Source organism: Rana temporaria, chromosome 3 (genome assembly GCF_905171775.1).
Source record: "Rana temporaria chromosome 3, aRanTem1.1, whole genome shotgun sequence".
Lineage (NCBI taxonomy): Eukaryota > Metazoa > Chordata > Amphibia > Anura > Ranidae > Rana > Rana temporaria.
The window spans coordinates 491,822,443-491,840,817 of record NC_053491.1 but is presented as its reverse complement, the minus strand read 5'-3'; the positions used below and the strand labels follow the sequence as shown (position 1 = coordinate 491,840,817).

The 18,375-nt window shown below is 47.3% G+C and overlaps 1 protein-coding gene across 1 annotated transcript; it reads right to left on the bottom strand.

The window, feature by feature from the left end:
* Positions 1-11,916: 11,916 nt before the first annotated feature.
* Positions 11,917-14,830, bottom strand: LOC120933791 (C-reactive protein-like). The gene is made up of 2 exons (XM_040347187.1): positions 14,759-14,830; positions 11,917-12,558 (listed from the first exon to the last, which is right to left on the bottom strand). The coding sequence occupies exons 1-2, from the start codon at positions 14,817-14,819 to the stop codon at positions 11,960-11,962; spliced, it is 660 nt and encodes a 219-aa protein (XP_040203121.1). The 5' UTR covers positions 14,820-14,830; the 3' UTR covers positions 11,917-11,959.
* Positions 14,831-18,375: the final 3,545 nt, after the last annotated feature.

The window sequence follows — 18,375 nt, the reverse complement described above, 5'->3', positions numbered from 1 at the left end:
CCCCTTCATCGCCCCCTTGTGGTTAACTCCCAAACTGCAATTGTCATTTTCGCAGTAAACACTGGGGTAGATTCAGTAAGCAATTGCGTCTGCGTAACCATAGTTACGCAGCGCAATTGCTTAGTTGCGCCGGCGTATCGACTGCTCCTGATTCAGGAACCTCGTTACGCCGACTGCAGCCTAAGATATGACTGCCATAAGGCTCTTATGCCGTCGTATCGTAGGCTGCATTCTTACGCTGGCCGCTAGGTGGCGTTCCCGTAGTGGTCAGCGTAGAGTATGCAGATTGCATACTAACGCCGATTCACAACCCTACGCGCGCCCTGCGTACGCATTTAACGTAGTTTGCGTTCGTCGGGTTCCGCGTAAGGCTGCTCCTGCTATAAGCAGGGGCAGCCAATGCTAAGTATACCCATCGTTCCCGCGTCGCGATTTAAAAAAATTACGTCGTTTGCTTAAGTGAATCGTGAATGGCGCCGGACGCCATTTACGTTAAAGCAAATGACGTCCTTGCGACGTCATTTGCCGCAATGCACGTCGGGAAAGTTTTCCGACGGAGCATGTGCACTACGTTCGGCGCGGGAACGCGCCTAATTTAAATGATCCACGCCCCCTACGTGATCATTTAAATTGCACGCGCTTACGCCGGCCATTTTTACGGAGCGCCTCCGCAAATTACGGAGCTACTGCTTCCTGAATCAAGCGTAGCGCAAGTAATTTGCGTAAAAACGTAACGCTGCGCCTCCATAAGAAGTGCGCAGCAGTACCTGAATCCACCCCAATGCAATTTAAATGCATTTTTTGCTGTGAAAATGACAATGGTCCCAAAAATGTGTCAAAAGTGTCCGAAGTGTCCGCCATAATGTCGCAGTACCGAAAAAAATCTCTGATCGCCGCCATTAGTAGTAAAAAATTTTTTTTTTTATATAAAAATGCAATAAAACTATCCCTTATTTTGTAAACGCTATAAATGTTGCGCAAACCAACCGATAAACGCTTATTGCGATTTTTTTTTACCAAAAATAGGTAGAAGAATACGTATCGGCCTAAACTGAGGGAAAAAAATTATATATTTTTGGGGGATATTTATTATAGCAAAAAGTAAAAAATATTGATTTTTTTTTCAAAATTGTCGCTCTATTTTTGTTTATAGCGCAAGAAATAAAAACCGCAGAGGTGATCAAATACCACCAAAAGAAAGCGCTATTTGTGGGAAAAAAAGGACGCCAATTTTGTTTGGGAGCCACGTCGCACGACCGCGCAATTGTCAGTTAAAGCGACGCAGTGCCGAATCGCAAAAACTGGCCGGGGTCCTTAAGCTGCCTAAAGGTCCGGGTCTTAAGTGGTTAAAGAAGAATTATTATTTTCTTTTTTTTTTTAATGAAATTTACATATTTTTTTATTGAATTTTTGTGTAAATGTGAAATCTGAGTAATTTTTGAGATCTAACCTTATAAGAGGACCTGTCATGCTTGTTTTCTATTACAAGGGACATTTACATTCCTTGTAATAGGAATAAAAGTGAGACATTTTTTTCCCCAAAGGGACAGCGTCAAAATAAAACATAAAAGGTAAAATAAATAAGACTTGAAAGGATTTGAGGGCCAGATTCACAGAAGAAGTACGCCGGAGTATCTGCTGATACTCCGGCGTACTTTCAAATTTGCCGCGTCGTATCTTTATTTGTAATTCACAAACAAAGATACGACGGCATTTGGCTAAGATACGACAGGCGTACGCCTTCGGATCTTAGGATGCAATACTTCGGCGCCCGCTGGGTGGAGTTCGCGTCGTTTTTCCGCGTCGGGTATGCAAATTAGCTGTTTACGGCGATCCACGAAAGTACGGGCGTTCGTCGCATTCTCTTACGTCGTCGCTAGTCGGCTTTTCGCGTCGCAAAGTTACGGCTGCTATTTAGGAGGTGTAACAATAGACAGCCCATGTTAAAGTATGGCCGCCGTTCCCCCGTCGAATTTCAATTTTTTTTTTTGCGTAAGACGTCCGGGAATACGAAAGTACGTTACGCACGTCGCCGTTCAAAACATGACGTCATTTCGCGCAAAGCACGGCGGGAAATTTCAAAACGGAGCATGCGCAGTACGTTCGGCGCGGGAACGCCCCTAATTTAAATGGTCCCCGCCCCATTTGAATTAGGCGGGCTTGCGCCGGACGGCTTTACGCTACGCCGCCGCAAGTGCTTTGTGAATCACGCACTTACGACGAAAACTTGCGGCGGAGTAACGTAAAGGACATACGTTACGCCGCCGCAATTCTTTATGAATCTGGCCCTGTATATTTATCTATTATATAATTAATCTGTGATATGTTATATTTGTTATGCACATGCAATTGAATTATTGTTTGTTTAGTATAAAAAAAAAAATTGCTTGTAATAAAATATGGAGTGTAAAAAAATAACAATTTGTATTTTATTTTAAAGCGACTAGTCACGCCGGGCTCGCGCACAGAAGCGAACGCATACGCAAGTCGCGCCCTGAATATGGAAACGGTGTTCAAACCACACATGTGAGGTATCGCCGCGATCGTGAGAGCGAGAGCAATAATTCTAGCCCTAGACCTCCTACGTAACTCAAAACTGGTAACCTGTAGAATATTTTAAACGCCGCCAATGGAGATTTTTAAGTGCCAAAGTTTGTCGCCATTCCACGAGCGGGCGTAATTTTGAAGCGTGACGTGTTCAATCCATATCAATTTACTCGGCGTAACATTATCTTTCACAATATAGAAAAAAAAGTCGGGCTAACTTTATTGTTCTCTTATTTTTTAATTTTGCTTGTAAGACCGCTGTGCAAATACGGTGTGACATAAAGAATTGCAATGACCGCCATTTTATTCTCTAGGGTGTCTGAAAAAAAACAAACATATATAATGTTTGGGCAGTGGCGTAGCGTGGGATGTCAGCGCCTGGGGCGAGGGAAGTAATTTGCGCCCCCCCTGACCCATGGACTTGCCTATATTCAGCTAGCTCCAGTCTGGTCACATGATCCACTGTGTGAGACAGCGGTGGCTGTAGGGAAGAGGAGAGCGTGCTTGATAATGATTGGTAAAGCCTGGATTGGTGACATCATGCATATGTTCCTATGTCCCATCTGTTGTTGGCGCTCCCTCCTCTCCACACTCGTGACAGCGCCCCTCTAAATTTTGCGCCCGGGGCGGTGGCCCCCCCTTGCACCCCCCACGCTACACCACTGTGTTTGGGGGATCTGAGTAATTTTCTAGCAAAAAAAAAAAAAAATGATTTTAACTTGTAGACAACAAATCTCAAAACAAGGGGTCGGGATAAATCACCTTTTGGCTTAACAAAAACAGTGGCCCAGATTCAAGAAGCACTTGCGCCCGCGCAACCATAGGTTACGCAGCGCAAGTGCTTACTTGCTCCGGTGTAACGAGTGCTCCTGATTCAGGAACATCGTTATACCGACTGCAGGCTAAAATCTGCGCGGCATAAGGCTCTTATGCCTCGCATATCTTAGGCTGCATTCTTGCGGGGGCCGCTAGGGGGCGCTCCCATTGTGTATCAGCGTGTAGTATGCAAATTGCATACTAACACCGATTCACAAACTTGCGTGGGCCCCGCGCAAGCCAGGTACGGAGTTTCCGTACGGCTACTTTTAGCGCAAGGCTGCCCCTTCTAATAGTAGGGGCAGCCAATGCTAAAGTATAGCCGGCCTTTCCGGCGCCGTGAAATTTGAATTTCACGGCGTTTGCGTAAGTGAAACGTGAATGGCGCTGGACGCCATTCACGTTCACTTAGAAGCAAATGACGTCCTTGCGACGTCATTTGCCGCAATGCACGTCGGGAAAGTTTCCCGACGGGGCATGCGCTGTACGCTCGGCGCGGGAGCGCGCCTAATTTAAATGATTCCCGCCCCCGGCGGGATCATTTAACTTGCGCGCGCTTACGCCGGGCAAATTTGCCGGCGCGCCCTCGCAATTCACGGAGCTACTGCTCCGTGAATCGAGGGCAGCGCGAAATATTTGCGGGGGCGCAGGGCAAAATCGTTGCCCTGCTCCCCCTGCAAATATCGCGCAATTCTACTTGAATCTGGGCCAGTATTATTTAGAAAAGGTACTCATCAAATAACCCATCACGGTCTTTGATTTCAGAAATATGTTTACAGTTCGAATTCGATGTAAAAATTTGAATCGAATTCCAATTCGAATTTTGTTTTCGTTATTCGGAGCATTTGGTGAACATCGTTTATACTGTAATTCGGGTATTCGGACATATCCGAAAAAACGAAAAATGTGTCTGAATATTTATTCGCAACTAAAACGAACCGCACATGTCTATTGAAGCAGAAGAAAAAGGATGACAGGTGATTAGAACTAACCAATTAGATTTCAGGTTTTAAAATGAAGAAAAAAAAAAAACACAGCTTTTCTGTATATTTTATTTCAGATGATTTATATTTATTTTTACTATATATATTTTTTTTTTGTTTACAATATTATTTTATTATTTTATATAAGTATTACACGGGTTTACCCTATACACAGCAGATATATATATAGGCCATCTACATATACTTGCAGAATACAGTTTATATTCTTACATATCTTCTTTATAAAGAAAAAGAAAGAGATGGGGGAAAAAAGAAGGAGGGGAAGAAAAGAGAGAAATTACGAAAACATTAATAATTATAATCGTATTTTTTTTTTTTTGAACAAGATTCTAAAATTACAATAAGAAATATTGTTAATGTTAAAAGAAAAACAAAAATATCATTTGAAATCTTGATTACATTTTTCATTTAGTTGAGCTGTGAGACCCTCCGTTCCCGTCACCGATCATTGGCAACTCTCATTGTTGAACCGCAGAACTCATTAACATAAAGAGATTGTAAAGGTGCCGTCATCACAATCAATAATTGTCCCAAAATATAAAAAAAAAATGTATTTAACCACTTAAGCCCCGGACCATATTGCTGCCTAAAGACCCAAGGGGTTTTTACAGTTCGGGACTGCGTCGCTTTAACAGACAATTGCGCGGTCGTGCGACGTGGCTCCCAAACAAAATTGGCGTCCTTTTTTCCCCACAAATAGAGCTTTCTTTTGGTGGTATTTGATCACCTCTGCGGTTTTTATTTTTTGCGCTATAAAAAAAAATAGAGCGACAATTTTGAAAAAAATGCAATATTTTTTACTTTTTGCTGTAATAAATATCCCCCAAAAATATATATAAATTTTTTTTTTCCCTCAGTTTAGTCCGATACGTATTCTTCTACCTATTTTTGGTAAAACAAATCGCAATAATCGTTTATCGGTTGGTTTGCGCAAAATTTATAGCGTTTACAAAATAGGGGATAGTTTTATTGCATTTTTTTTTTTTTTACTACTAATGGCGGCGATCAGCGATTTTTTTCGTGACTGCGACATTATGGCGGACACTTCGGACAATTTTGACACATTTTTGGGACCATTGGCATTTTCACAGCAAAAAATGCATTTAAATTGCATTGTTTATTGTGAAAATGACAGTTGCAGTTTGGGAGTTAAACACAGGGGGCGCTGAACGTTTTAGGGTTCACCTAATGTGTGTTTACTAGTGTAGGGGGGTGTGGCTGTAGGAATGACATCATCGATCGGGTCTTCCCTATAAAGGGAATCACCCGATCGATGCGCCGCCACAGTGAAGCACGGGGAAGCCGTGTGTACACACGGCTCTTCCCGTTCTTCAGCTCCGGGGAGCGATCGCAACGGAGCGGCTAAAAACAAATAGCCGTCGTCCCGGATCGCTCCCCGAGCGGACCCGACCTCCGCATGTACCGGGGGGGGTCCCGATCGGACCCCCCACCCACGTCTAGCAGAGGACGTACAGGTACGTGCATGTGCCTGTCCGTGCCATTCTGCCGACGTATATGTACATGAGGAGGTCGGGAAGTGGTTAATGGGGTAGATTCAACAAGCAATTGCGACTGCGTATCCATAGATACGCAGTGCAATTGCTTAGTTGCGCCGGCGTATCGACTGCTCCTGATTCAGGAACCTCGATACGCCGACTGCAGCCTAAGATATGACTGGCATAAGGCTCTTATGCCGTCGTATCTTAGGCTGCATTCTTACGATGGCCGCTAGGTGGCGTTCCCGTAGTGGTCAGCGTAGAGTATGCAAATTGCATACTAACGCCGATTCACAACCGTACGCACGCCCTACGTACGCAGTTTACGTCGTTTACATTCGTCGGGTTCCGCGTAAGGCTGCTCCTGCTATTAGCACGGGCAGCCAATGCTAAGTATACCCGTCGTTCCCGCGTCGCGATGTTTGAAAATTACGTCGTTTGCGTAAGTGAATCGTGAATGGCGCCGGACGCCATTTACGTTCACGTTGAAGCAAATGACGTCCTTGCGACGTCATTTGCCGCAATGCACGTCGGGAACGCGCCTAATTTAAATGATCCACGCCCCCTACGGGATCATTTAAATTACGCGCCCTTACGCCGGGCATTTTTAAGGAGGGCCCGCGCAAATTACGTAGCTACTGCTTCATGAATGAAGCGTAGCGCACGTCAATTACAGAGGCGCAGCGTTAAAACGGTACACTGCGCCTCCGTAAGAGGGCGCAAGTCGTTACTGAATCCACCCCATTGATTTTGCTGTACCACACTTTTTCGGTGTTTTATGATGTTAAACGAATCAATAAATAATATTTTTTGGGATAATAATTTACCATAAAGTTAGGCATTTGGCTCCTTTAACCCATTCGCTTCAACTAATGTATTTCATATATGAGCAGCAATGGGAGATACGCTTTCCTCTCCTCCGTATCAGATGCCTCCCCTCCATGTTTCCCAGGATCCACGTTCCCATCGGTGGACCTATGACCAGCATGGTGGGTGCCTCCAGGTATGGGGGATGGGGGAGACCAACAAAGGTTCATTCACTGCCCCCCCCCCCCCCACTTTCTGGGTCCGTCACTTTCCCTGGCCACTGTGGTCAGCTCTTTCCATGCTGAGTTACTCAAAATGACCACAGCTGAAAGTCAGGTGGCTTTGTGTGCCATTGAGAAGGCGATTGGCTACGCCTGATTGAGCTTATAAGTAATTTTTAGGAGGGGGTGATCCTTTTTCCAACTCAGTGATTCCGTTTTTGATGTTTTTTTGACATGTTGGTGTTACATCGTTCAAGTTGCACTGAGAAAATACGGCTGGATAAAACAAAAACTGTGTCTGTCTTTATTAAAGGGGGTGGGGGGGCATTTATCTCTATACCACTTTAGCAATAAAATATGACTGGTCCTCTTTATTGAGACATCTGTCGTTTGTAATGCCGCATACACACGGCCGTTTTTCGGGATGTAAAAAATAAATTTTTTAGGGTCTAGAAAAAACGGGCCATATTCTCAAATAATTTACGCAGGCGTATCAGCAGATACGCCGACGTAAGTCCGATCCTATGTTTAAGTGTATTCTCAAACTGAGATACACTTAAACATGCCTAAGATACGACGGCCTGCGCCGTTGTATCTTAGGCTGCAATATTTACGCTGACCGCTAGGTGGTGGTCAGCGTAGAATATGCAAATGACTAGTCACGCCGATTCTCTAACGTACGCTTGCCCGCCGTAGTGTTTTAACGTTGTTTCCGTAAGCGATACGCGGCGTAAAGATAAAGATGCCCCCTAGGTGGCGTACTCAATGTTAAGTATGCCCGTCGATCCCGCGTCGAAATTTGAAAATTTAACGTCGTTTGCGTAAGTCGTCCGTGAATGGCGCTGGACGCCATTTACGTTACAGTCAAAACAAATGACGTCCGTGAGACGTCATTTAGCGCAATGCACGTCAGGTAATTTACCCGACGGAGCATGCGCATTACGATCGGCGCGGGAGCGCGCCTAATTTAAATGATCCACGCCCCCTACCAGGATCATTTGAATTAGGAGGGCTTGCGCGGGTGGACTTTACGCGACGCCGCCGCAAGTTTACAGGTAAGTGGTTTGGGAATCAGGCACTTGCCACTTAAACTTGCGGCGGCGTAACGTAAAGGACATACGTTCCGCCGCCTCAGATTTATAAGAATATGCCCCATTGATTTTTTTTTCAACCTGATCGTTAAAACGGCCTTGCCTACACACGATCGTGACAAAAAAAATGCTCTAGCAAAGCGCGGTGATGTACAACACGTACGACGGCACTATAAAGGGGGAAGTACCATTCGGATGGCGCCACCCTTTGGGCTGCTTTTGCTAATTTTGTGTTATTAAAAGACGATTTGCGCTTTTCAGTCTGTTACAGCGTGATGAATGTGCTTACTCCATTACGAGCGGTAGTTTTACCAGAACGAGCGCTCCCGTCTCATAACTTGCTTCTGAGCATGCGCGGTTTTTTCACGTCGTTAAAGCCCACACACGACCAATTTTTACGAGGGGAAAGCCGAGAACCCGACAGGAAAACGGCCATGGAGCTTTGGCTGGGAATTCCCGGCCGTGTGCATGCACCATCGGCACTGCCTTGCAGTGCTTCCCATAGGTAAGTAGTAGATCTGGCGGGGAAAAAAATGCTGGGAATCCCGACAGGAAAATAGAGAGCAGGTTCTCTATTTTCCCACCGGGATTCCCGGCTGTTTTCCTGACTGGGAAAACTGGGAGAAAGCATACACACATCCGGTTTTCCCGGCCAAAAGCTCTCCTGGTAGTTTTCCTGCAGGGAAAACCGGTCGTGTGTACGAGACTTAACAGATGCTTTCCAAAATGTAAAAATGGATTGATCTTTTAGAGCAGTGGTCTCCAAACTGCGGCTCAGGGGCTCTTTTCTTGATTTTATCCGACCCTTGGGGCACAATTATCAAGGCCCAAAAGGGGCAGAGTTCCTCCCAAATAAACCAACAAAGGGGCCCAATAAAACCGATGATGGGGGACCATTCCTCTCAGTGACACCAAGATGGGGCACAGTTCAACCCAATGACATCAAAGTTTGGGCACAATTCCTCCCAATGACACCAATGATGGGGCACAATTCCTCCCAATGACACCAATGATGGGGCACAATTCCTCCCAATGACACCAATGATGGGGCACAATTCCTCCCAATGACACCAATGATGGGGCACAATTCCGCCTACTGACACCAACGATGGGACACATTTCATCCCAATGACACCAACGATGGGGGACCATTCCTCTCAATGACACCAATGATGAGACACAGTTCATCTCAATGACACCAACAATGGGGCAAAATTCCTCCCAATTATGTGGCAGAGTTCATCCCAATGACACCAAGGATGGGGCCCAATTCCTCCCAATGATGCCAATGATGGGGCATAATTCCTCCCACTGACAACAATTATGAAGCAAAACTCCTCTCACTGACAACAAAGATGGGACATTGTTTACTCCAACTGATGCTGGGGCATTTTCTTCTCGCGATGGCCTCAGTACGGCCCGTCTAAAGTCTGAAGGACAGTAAACTTTGTATAGAAAGTTTGGAGAGCCCTGTCTTAGACCATAGAGATGACCGGAGAAGTTCAGCTCTATGATAAGCCAGGAGAACCACCAGCTTCAGTCCTGAGTTCTGCGGTTGGACAGGAGAGCCCGGAGAGGCACTGGAGGGCGGGGGGAGGGGAGGAATGACACCTCCCACTGCCTGTTAAAGTGATCCAGCAGCTAATCAGCCACTAGGATTGCTTTTACATTGTAGAGCATTGCCAGTTCTAAAGTAAGGTACTGAAGTCATGACAGCAGCCCCGGTATAACCACTCAAACTGCCATGATGTACCAGTACGTCGTTTGGCAGAAAGTGGCAAAAAAACTCACAAAGGTTCTACTTGCAGAAAAAGGGTTACAATTCTGTCCTGTTATTTATTTTTGTGGTTCTGTAATTACGAGGAGGATGGTGCAACACACTAAAGAAAATATACCCATATATACGGGTTGAGTATATAAGAACTCTCTTTGCTGATGTGGATGAAAAATAAATTATTGTTTTTAATGAGAAAAAACAGAAGTTGGGGCGTCATAAACCCGGAGAAATTGATTTACTAAAGGCCAACAGGTGGTATTGTTTACAGGAGAATTTTCACTTAATTTAGTCAATGTGGTGACAAGAATACTCAATCACATGCCAGGAAAACACCTCTGTCTTCCTTGCAGATGATTGGATGATGGAAGTGAGCAGAGCTTCACCTCTGAGTTTTCCATTGACCCAAAGTTGGACCACTCCAGTGCAGGGGCGTACCAACAGGTTGGCGAGACCGGTGGCCACCAGGGGTGAAAATTGGTAGTGTTCTACTGCTCTGTCCCCCTATGGACGTTGTCCCCAGCACCCGCCGATCTCTGCCCCGTCTATGAGGCCCCCCACCCCGACTTAGGGTTTACTTTTCTGCACGGGTGTTACAGGCGTGTCCTCCCAGTGTTGTAGACAGGTGAACCAGGTCACGTGCGTGGAGGAATCAAAGCAGCGCTTCTCATCACACATTATTCATGAGCTGAGGGGTGGGCCTACAGACACTGAACATCATCGTTATACAGCCATACAGGGCGTGGTCTGAAAGCTACAGGCTCCCTTTTTTTATTGGCTGCCCAGCATGAGGGAGTTATGAATATGTAATAAGCCATCCCCTGTCTGAGAGAACCAGGAAGCAGCTGCGGCCCAGGCGCCTCCCACGGGACACGGATCGGGGGGAAGTACCGGACACAGGGCAGGTGAGGAATGTTCTGCTGGCGGTGAGGGAGCTGACGGCTGTGTGGGTATAGGTGGCCCGATGATGGGAATGCAGGGCAGTAATGGCAGGCTGTAGAGTGGTGAGTGCCAGCTGGGGATCGGTTTACGGGGCTTCGGTGTGATGGGACAGGTATGAGGCGGACGAGGGCTAGATTCAGAAAGACTAACGACGGGCGTATCAGTAGATACGCCCTAGTAAGTCCGAATCTGCGCCGTCGTATCTTTAAGCGTATGCTCAAATTGAGATACGCTTAAATGTTGCTAAGATACCACCGGCGTAAGTCTCCTACGCCGTTGTATCTTAGGGTGCATATTTACGCTGCCCGCTAGGTGGCGCTTCCGTTGATTTCCACGTAGAATATGCAAATGAGCTATAAAAGCCGATTCAGAAACGTACGTGCGCGACCGGCGGATTTTTTTACGTAGTTTACGTAAGGCTTTTTCCGGCGTAAAGTTACCAATGCTATATGAGGCGTAGCCAATGTTAAGTATGGACGTCGTTCCCGCGTCAAATTTTCCGTCGTTTACGTCGTTCGCGAATAGGGCTTTGCGTAAGTTACGTTCACGTCGAAAGCATTGACTATTTGCGGCGTAATTAGGAGCATGCGCACTGGGATACGTTCACGGACGGCGCATGCGCCGTTCGTTACAAACGTCATTTACGTGGGGTCATGCTTTATTTACATAAAACACGCCCACCTCTTCACAATTTGAATTAGGCACGCTTACGCCGGCACATTTACGTTACGCCGCCGTAACTTCGGGCGCAAATTCTTTCAGAATACGGGACTCGCCTCTCAAAGTTACGGCGGCGTAGTGTATATGAGATACGCTAAGCCCGCCTAAAGATAGGCGATACTTACTGAATCTAGCCCCAGGTGTGTACCCGGGGTCGGGGCCTAAGTTCACTCTCTGGATGTGGGAGACATACTGACCGACCTTCATATACAAACCCTGTATACTATATTATACTACATACTACTACCGCCACTCCACCTGTATACTATATTATACTGTATACTATTACTACCACCACAATTCTAACGCTTTAATTAAGGGGGGTGCCAATAAAGATTCTCGCCAAGGGCGCTGGAGACCCTAGCTATGCCTCTGCTCCAGTGTCGGAGTTCCAGGTCACACAGATGTGTTCTAAACCAAATGATGGATGTCAGCAGAGATGCACCTCACACACTAAGGAAAATTCCCTTACAACATAAACAGCTTTTTTGCCTTTAGTAAATCAACCTCAAGGTGTGTATTATAAGCCGATAGACGGACATTACAGTTTGGGCTGGATAAGAACTCCCCCTTTGATTTCATAGACTAGAGACTTCCAATTAATGACATTTCCATGGAAGTCACCATAATAGGTCTTCTGTACATCTTCTGGAGTCAGGGCATAATCCCACATGTGGACGTCACTTATTTCACCAACCAATGACTGCTTGGGATCAAACTTTCCACCAAAAGAGTCTTGTTCCTGTCCCAGAACAATGCTGGTCTCAGCTGCGATAGAAGACCCTTTCATGGAGCCTCTTCTGGGGTAGAGTTTCCCGTTGACCCAAAGTTGGACCACTCCGGTGTCGGAGTCCCAGATCACACAGGTGTGCCTCCAGTCCAAATTCTCCGAGGCTGTTTTAAAATGAGTGACTTCCTGGTTGACATGCATAGAAAAAGTGTTTGGAGGCTGTAAGTAGAAGAGAAAGGCATTGTCCTTCCCGGGAGTAGCGAGAGAGAAGGGAGTATAAGGGCGGGAAAGGTCGGTATAAGAACGTAGACAGACGCTGACTTTCTTCAATGGCTCTGTAATTGTAGGTCTTAGAATGACACGATCTGTGTCGGTTTCTTTGGGGAAGACGAAGACTTTACCCTCCAAGTCTAGGGAAGAAAACAGACAAGATTCATTACTGATACAGATCAATGCTTTTGATGTTGAATGATAAAATCAGAATCTACTTATAGGTACTAAAATCTTAACTAAACAACAACTCATATATCTCAGAATAGAAGTTTTATTCTCAATAACCCTTCTCACTAATGCACTGTACACACGATCGGATTTTCCGACAGCAAAAGTCCGACCTGAGCGCTTTTGAATGGAAATTCCGACCGTGTGTATGTTGTGGTTCATGACAAATAAATCATAATTAGTTATTCTGTACCGAGCGTTGGAGGAGCTTATGTATATAGTGAAGATGGTAGACTTAAATTGTTACGCTGGAGTGGGTTTTACGGGCTCCTACGGGCAGGGGCTCCTATGGGTGGCGGGTTGCGGGCTCATATGGATGGGTTGTGGGCTCCTATGAATGGGTTGTGGGTTCCTACAGGCGGTGAGTTGCGGCACCTATGGGTGGGTTGCGGGCTCTTATGGGCGATGGGTTGCACGCTCCTAAGGGTGGTGGGTTGCGGGCTCCTATGGGAGGCAGGTTATGGGCTCCTATGGATGGGTTGCAGGCTCCTACTGGCAGTGGGTTTGCGGGCTCCTATGGGTGGGTTGCGAGCTCTTATGGGTGGGTTGCGTGCTCCTGTGGGGGGGGGGGGGGTTGCGGGCTCCTATGGGAGGGTTGCGGGCTCTTATGGGTGGGTTGCAGGCTCCTACAGGCGGTGGGTTGTGGAAGCTATGGGCAGCGGGTTGCAGACTCATATAGGCGGATGGTTGTGGGCTCTTATGGGTGGGTTTCGAGCTTCTGCGGTTGTGTTGCGGGCTCCTATGGGTGGTGGGTTGCAGGCTCCTATGGGCGGTGGGTTGTGAGCTCCTATGAGTGGTGGGTTGTGGGCACCTATTGGTGGGTTGTGGGAGCTATGGGCTGCGGGTTGCAGACTCCTATGGGTGGTGAGTTGTGGGCTCCTATGGGTGGGTTTCGGGCTTCTGCGGGTGGGTTGCGGGCTCCTATGGGTGGCAGGTTGCAGGCTCCTAAGGAGCGGTGTGTTGCAGGCTCCTATGAGTGGTGGGTTTGCGGGCTCCTATGGTTGGTTTTGCTGATACTACAGGCGGCGGATTGCGGGCTCCTATGGGCAGCGTGTTACAGGCTCCTATGGGCAGGTTGTGGGTTCCTACAGGCGGTAGGTTGCGGGAACCTATGGGCGGGTTGCGGGCTCTTACAGGCGGTGGGTTGCATGCTCCTATGGGGGCCGGTTGTGGGCTCCTATGGGCAGGTTGCAGGCTCCTACAGGCGGTGGGTTGCGGACACCTATGATTTGTGGGTTATGGGCTCCTATGGGTGGGTTGTGGGCTTCTATGGGCGGTGGTTTGGCAGGCAGCAGCTCCTGTGTCCTCTCTGCATCACATTGGCTTCTGCCATGTGGCTCCTCCTTCCTCTTCCTAGGCATCCATTAGGACCGCCTGTCCTTTCAGCCAATCGGGTAATCGATGTTAAATCCAGCTTCCTGATTGGCCGTGAGGAGGATCAGTGTTACAACAAGGAAAACTGATTCGCTGTCTTAATACACCTAGGTGGCACTCTGTGCGACCCGAGCCCACCCTATATTGAAGCCTATTAGAGCCTCAAAAAAAAAACAGCCCCTCCACATTGGAATCCATTTGCCGGTGTCCTGAAGGAGTCGGATGCCTGGATAGGGGAGGTGGCAATGGACAGGGGGGGTGCCCGTGCGCTCTTAATGGACGGGCTGCTCCTAGATTTTATATGATCAGTTGTGGTTGTGAATTGTTTGATCCTATCAGAGATATACCTGCAATTTGAAAGCCCCAATTGAAAGCAGTATGTCCAAGAGGTTTTCCCATCAAAAAATGTCCAATACTCGTCCACCACTCCTTGCAGACTAAGTCCGGAGTGATCCACATGGACATCTGTGACCCTTCCACCCCTAACAAGCCTTCTGTCTCTGTAGGGCTGAACTCAGGTCATGGCTTAGACCTCACCCAACCCCTCGGCTCTCCTATGGAACTCGGTGATCCAAGGGCGGTCATTCGGTGAGAAGAGCATCCAATGGAAAGAGCTCAGGTCTACCTTGTAGAACCTCTTTGGATAAAGGAATAATGGACAAGCGGAGAAGAATGTGAATATTACACATCTCTGATTTCCACTAGCAGTAAGTGTGAGCGGGATCAATCACCTACCTTCCTGAGCGAGAGACACGGGGACCACCAACAGCAACACCACCACCACACTCAGCTCCATCTCCCTGAGAACACAGAAATTGAGTAAAAAAATGAATGTCTTACTTAACCACTTCCTGCCCAAGCTCTTTAATTAGGCAAACTAGGTGGTCGCCAAAAGCCTCGCGTTCACAGGGGCCTCACGGCCACCTAACTTACCCAATGCATTACCCCAGTTTTGAGGGACAGGGGACCTTAACGCTGCCGCTGCTGTGCTCAGGCAGTGCTAAGAGCCCTGACTTAGGAGAGGGGCCGCCAGCGTCCCTAACAACCAGTGAATATCGGTGACACCACCTCTTGTGACATCAATGACCCAGCATGCCCTCAGTTAATGACGTCACAAGGGGGTGGGTTCACCAGGTGACACCACCCCGCCCCTTAGTTATTAAAAAGCAGGATCTGGGGGCCGCCGTGTTAAAGGGGGCTTTCTAGATTCCGATAAGCCCCCTGCCTGCAGACCCCCACAACGGCCAGGGTTGTGGGCAAGAGGCTCTTGTTCTTGAATTATTTTTCCCATCATGGATGTGAGTGGGGCCCCATGTCAATTTTTGCCTAAGGCCTCACAATGCCTAGAGCCGCCTCTGAGCCCAAGTCAATTCTGCCACTTCGCTCCTACATGTAAAAATCCGATTTTTTTTTTGCAAGAAAATTACTCAGAACCCCCCAAACTTTATACAGTGGAACCTTGGTTTATGAGCAACGTGGTTAACTAACATTTGAAATAACGTGCTACTTTAAAAAAAAATACAATTCTGGCTCGGTTTGCGAGCGTTGTATCGCAAAACGAGCAGAAATCAAGCTAATGGGGCGTGCAGTACCGCATTTGGCCAGAGGTGTGGGGGGGGGGCCGAAGCCGAGCAGAGCCGGAAAAACTTGGAAACACGGTTCCTGAACCTTTCAGAGGTTTTCTGAGTTCAGCCGAGCCTTTGTGAGTATTTCCTAGGCTCTCCGGCGCCCTCCCCCCACCTCTGGCCACATGCGGTATTGCATGCCATAGAAGTCAATGCGGAAGGAATTATCTTAGTTTTCCATTGACTTCTATGGGGAAACTCGCTTTGATATGCGAGTGCTTTGGATTAGGAGCATTCTCCCGGAACGGATTATCCTCGTAATCCAATGTTTTTTTTTTGGAGACACCCTAGGGCAGCGATGCCGAAACTTGGCCCCCCTCAGATGTTTTGGAACTACGTGCTCATGCACTCTGCAGTGTAGATGAGCATCATGGGAAATGTAGTTCCAAAACATCTGGGGGTGTCCAAGTTTTCCATCACTTCCCTAGGGAATAAAATGCCGGTCATTGCATATTTTTATGTCACACTGGCCCAGATTCAGGTAGATTTGCGCTATATTTGCGGAGGCGCAGGGCAACGATTTTGCCCTGCGCCCACGCAAATATTTTGCGCTGCCCTCGATTCACGGAGCAGCAGCTCCGTAAATTGCGAGGGCGCGCCGGCAAAATTGCCCGGCGTAAGCGCGCGCAATGTAAATAATTTAAATTAGGCGCGCTCCCGCGCCGAGCGTAGAGCGCATGCTCCGTCGGGAAACTTTCCCGACGTGCATTGCGGCAAATGACGTCGCAAGGACGTCATTTGCTTCAAAGTGAACGTGAATGGCGTCCAGCGCCATTCACGAATCACTTACGCAAACGACGTGAAATTCTAATTTCACGTCGCGGGAACGGCGGCTATACTTTAGCATTGGCTGCCCCTACTATTAGAAGGGGCAGCCTTACGCTAAAGATGCCGTACGGAAACTCCGTACCTTGCGTACGCAGGGCCCGCGCAACTTTGTGAATCGGTGTTAGTATGCAATTTGCATACTATACGCTGATCACAATGGGAGCGCCCCCTAGAGGTCAACGCAAGAATGCAGCCTAAAATATGCGTGGCATAAGAGCCTTATGCCACACAAATTTTAGGCTGCAGTCGGCGTTACGATGTTCCTGAATCAGGAGCATTCGCTACGCCGGAGCAAGTAAGCAATTGCGCCGTGTAACCTATGGTTACACGGGCGCAATTGCTTCTTGAATCTGGCCCCCTGTATTCATGAATTAACCACTTCCCGCCCGATCAATAGTCAATTGACGTCCGGGAAGTGGTTGTGAAATCCTGACTGGACATCTATGTCCTGCAGGATTTCATGGGGGCGCGCAGCGCGGTGATCGGTGACGCGGGGTGTCACTCTGACACCCTGCATCTCCAATCTCGGTAAAGAGCCTTCCGGCGGAGGCTCTTTACCACGTGATCAGCCGCGTCCAATCACGGCTGATCACGATGTGAACAGGAAGAGCCGCTGATCGGCTCCTCCTCACTCGTGTCTGACAGATGCGAGTAGAGGAGAGCCGATCGGCGGCTCTCCTGACAGGGGGGGTTCGTGCTGATTGCTTATCAGCGCAGCCCCCCCTCAGATGCCAACACTGGACCACCAGGGAGTGCCCCACCGCTGCTCAATAGAGCAAAAAAACACAAAAAATTAAAAAAACACAATCAATGCCAATCAGTGCCCACAAATGGGCACTGACTGGCAACATGGGCACTGGCTGGAATGATGCCCAGCAATGCCATCAGTGCCACCCCTTAGTGTCCATCAGTGCCACCCAGTGTCCATCAGTGCCACCTCTTAGTGTCCATCTATGCCCAGTGCCCACCTATCAGTGCCCATCTGTGCCACCCATAAGTACCCATCAGTGCCACCCATAAGTGCCACCCATGAGTGCCCATCAGTGCCGCCAAAGAGTGCCCAGTGCCGCCTATGAGTGCCCATCAGTGCAGCATACCAGTGCCGCCTATCGGTGCCCATAATTGAAGAAGAAAACGTACTTATTTACAAAAAAAATAAAAACTGTTTTTTTTTTAAAAATGTCGGTCTTTTTTTAGTTGTTGCGCACAAAAGAAAAATCGCAGAGGTGATCAAATACCACCAAAAGAAAGTTCTATTTGTGGGAACAAAATGATAAAAATTTCATTTGCGTACAGTGTAGCACGACCGCGCAATTGTCATTCAAATTGCGACAGTGCTGAAAGCTGAAAACTGGCCTGGGCAGGAAGGTGCGTAAGTGCCTGGAATGAAAGTGGTTAAAAAAGAGAAAAACAATAAAGTTAGCTCAGTTTTTTTTTTTGTATAATGTGAAAGATAATGTTACGCCGAGTAAATCGATACCAAACATGTCACGCTTTAACCACTTCAGCCCTGGAAGATTTGACTGCCCAATGACCGGGCCACTTTTTTGCGATTCGGCACTGCCCCGCTTTAACTGACAATTGCGCGTGGTACGACGTTGCACCCAAAAAAAAGAATTGGCGTCCTTTTTTCCCCACAAATAGACATTTCTTTTGGTGATTTTTGTTTGTTTTTTTGCGCTATAAACAAAAATAGAGCGACAAACTTTATTTTTTACTTTTTGCTATAATAAATATCCCCCAAAAATATATTAAAAAAACAATTTTTTCCTCAGTTTAGGCCGATACTTTTCTTCTATATATTTTTGGTAAAAAAAAAAAAAAAAAACGCAATAAGCTTATATTGATTGGCTTGCGCAAAAAGTTATAGCGTCTACAAAATATATAGGCCCGGATTCA

Excerpts from the sequence above, each read along its gene's own strand:
- LOC120933791 (XM_040347187.1), bottom strand. The coding sequence starts at position 14,819 with ATGGAGCTGAGTGTGGTGGTGGTGTTGCTGTTGGTGGTCCCCGTGTCT. Across the intron at positions 12,559-14,758 it reads CGTGTCTCTCGCTCAGGAAG|ACTTGGAGGGTAAAGTCTTC; the intron begins GTAGGTGATTGA and ends TTTCTTCCCTAG.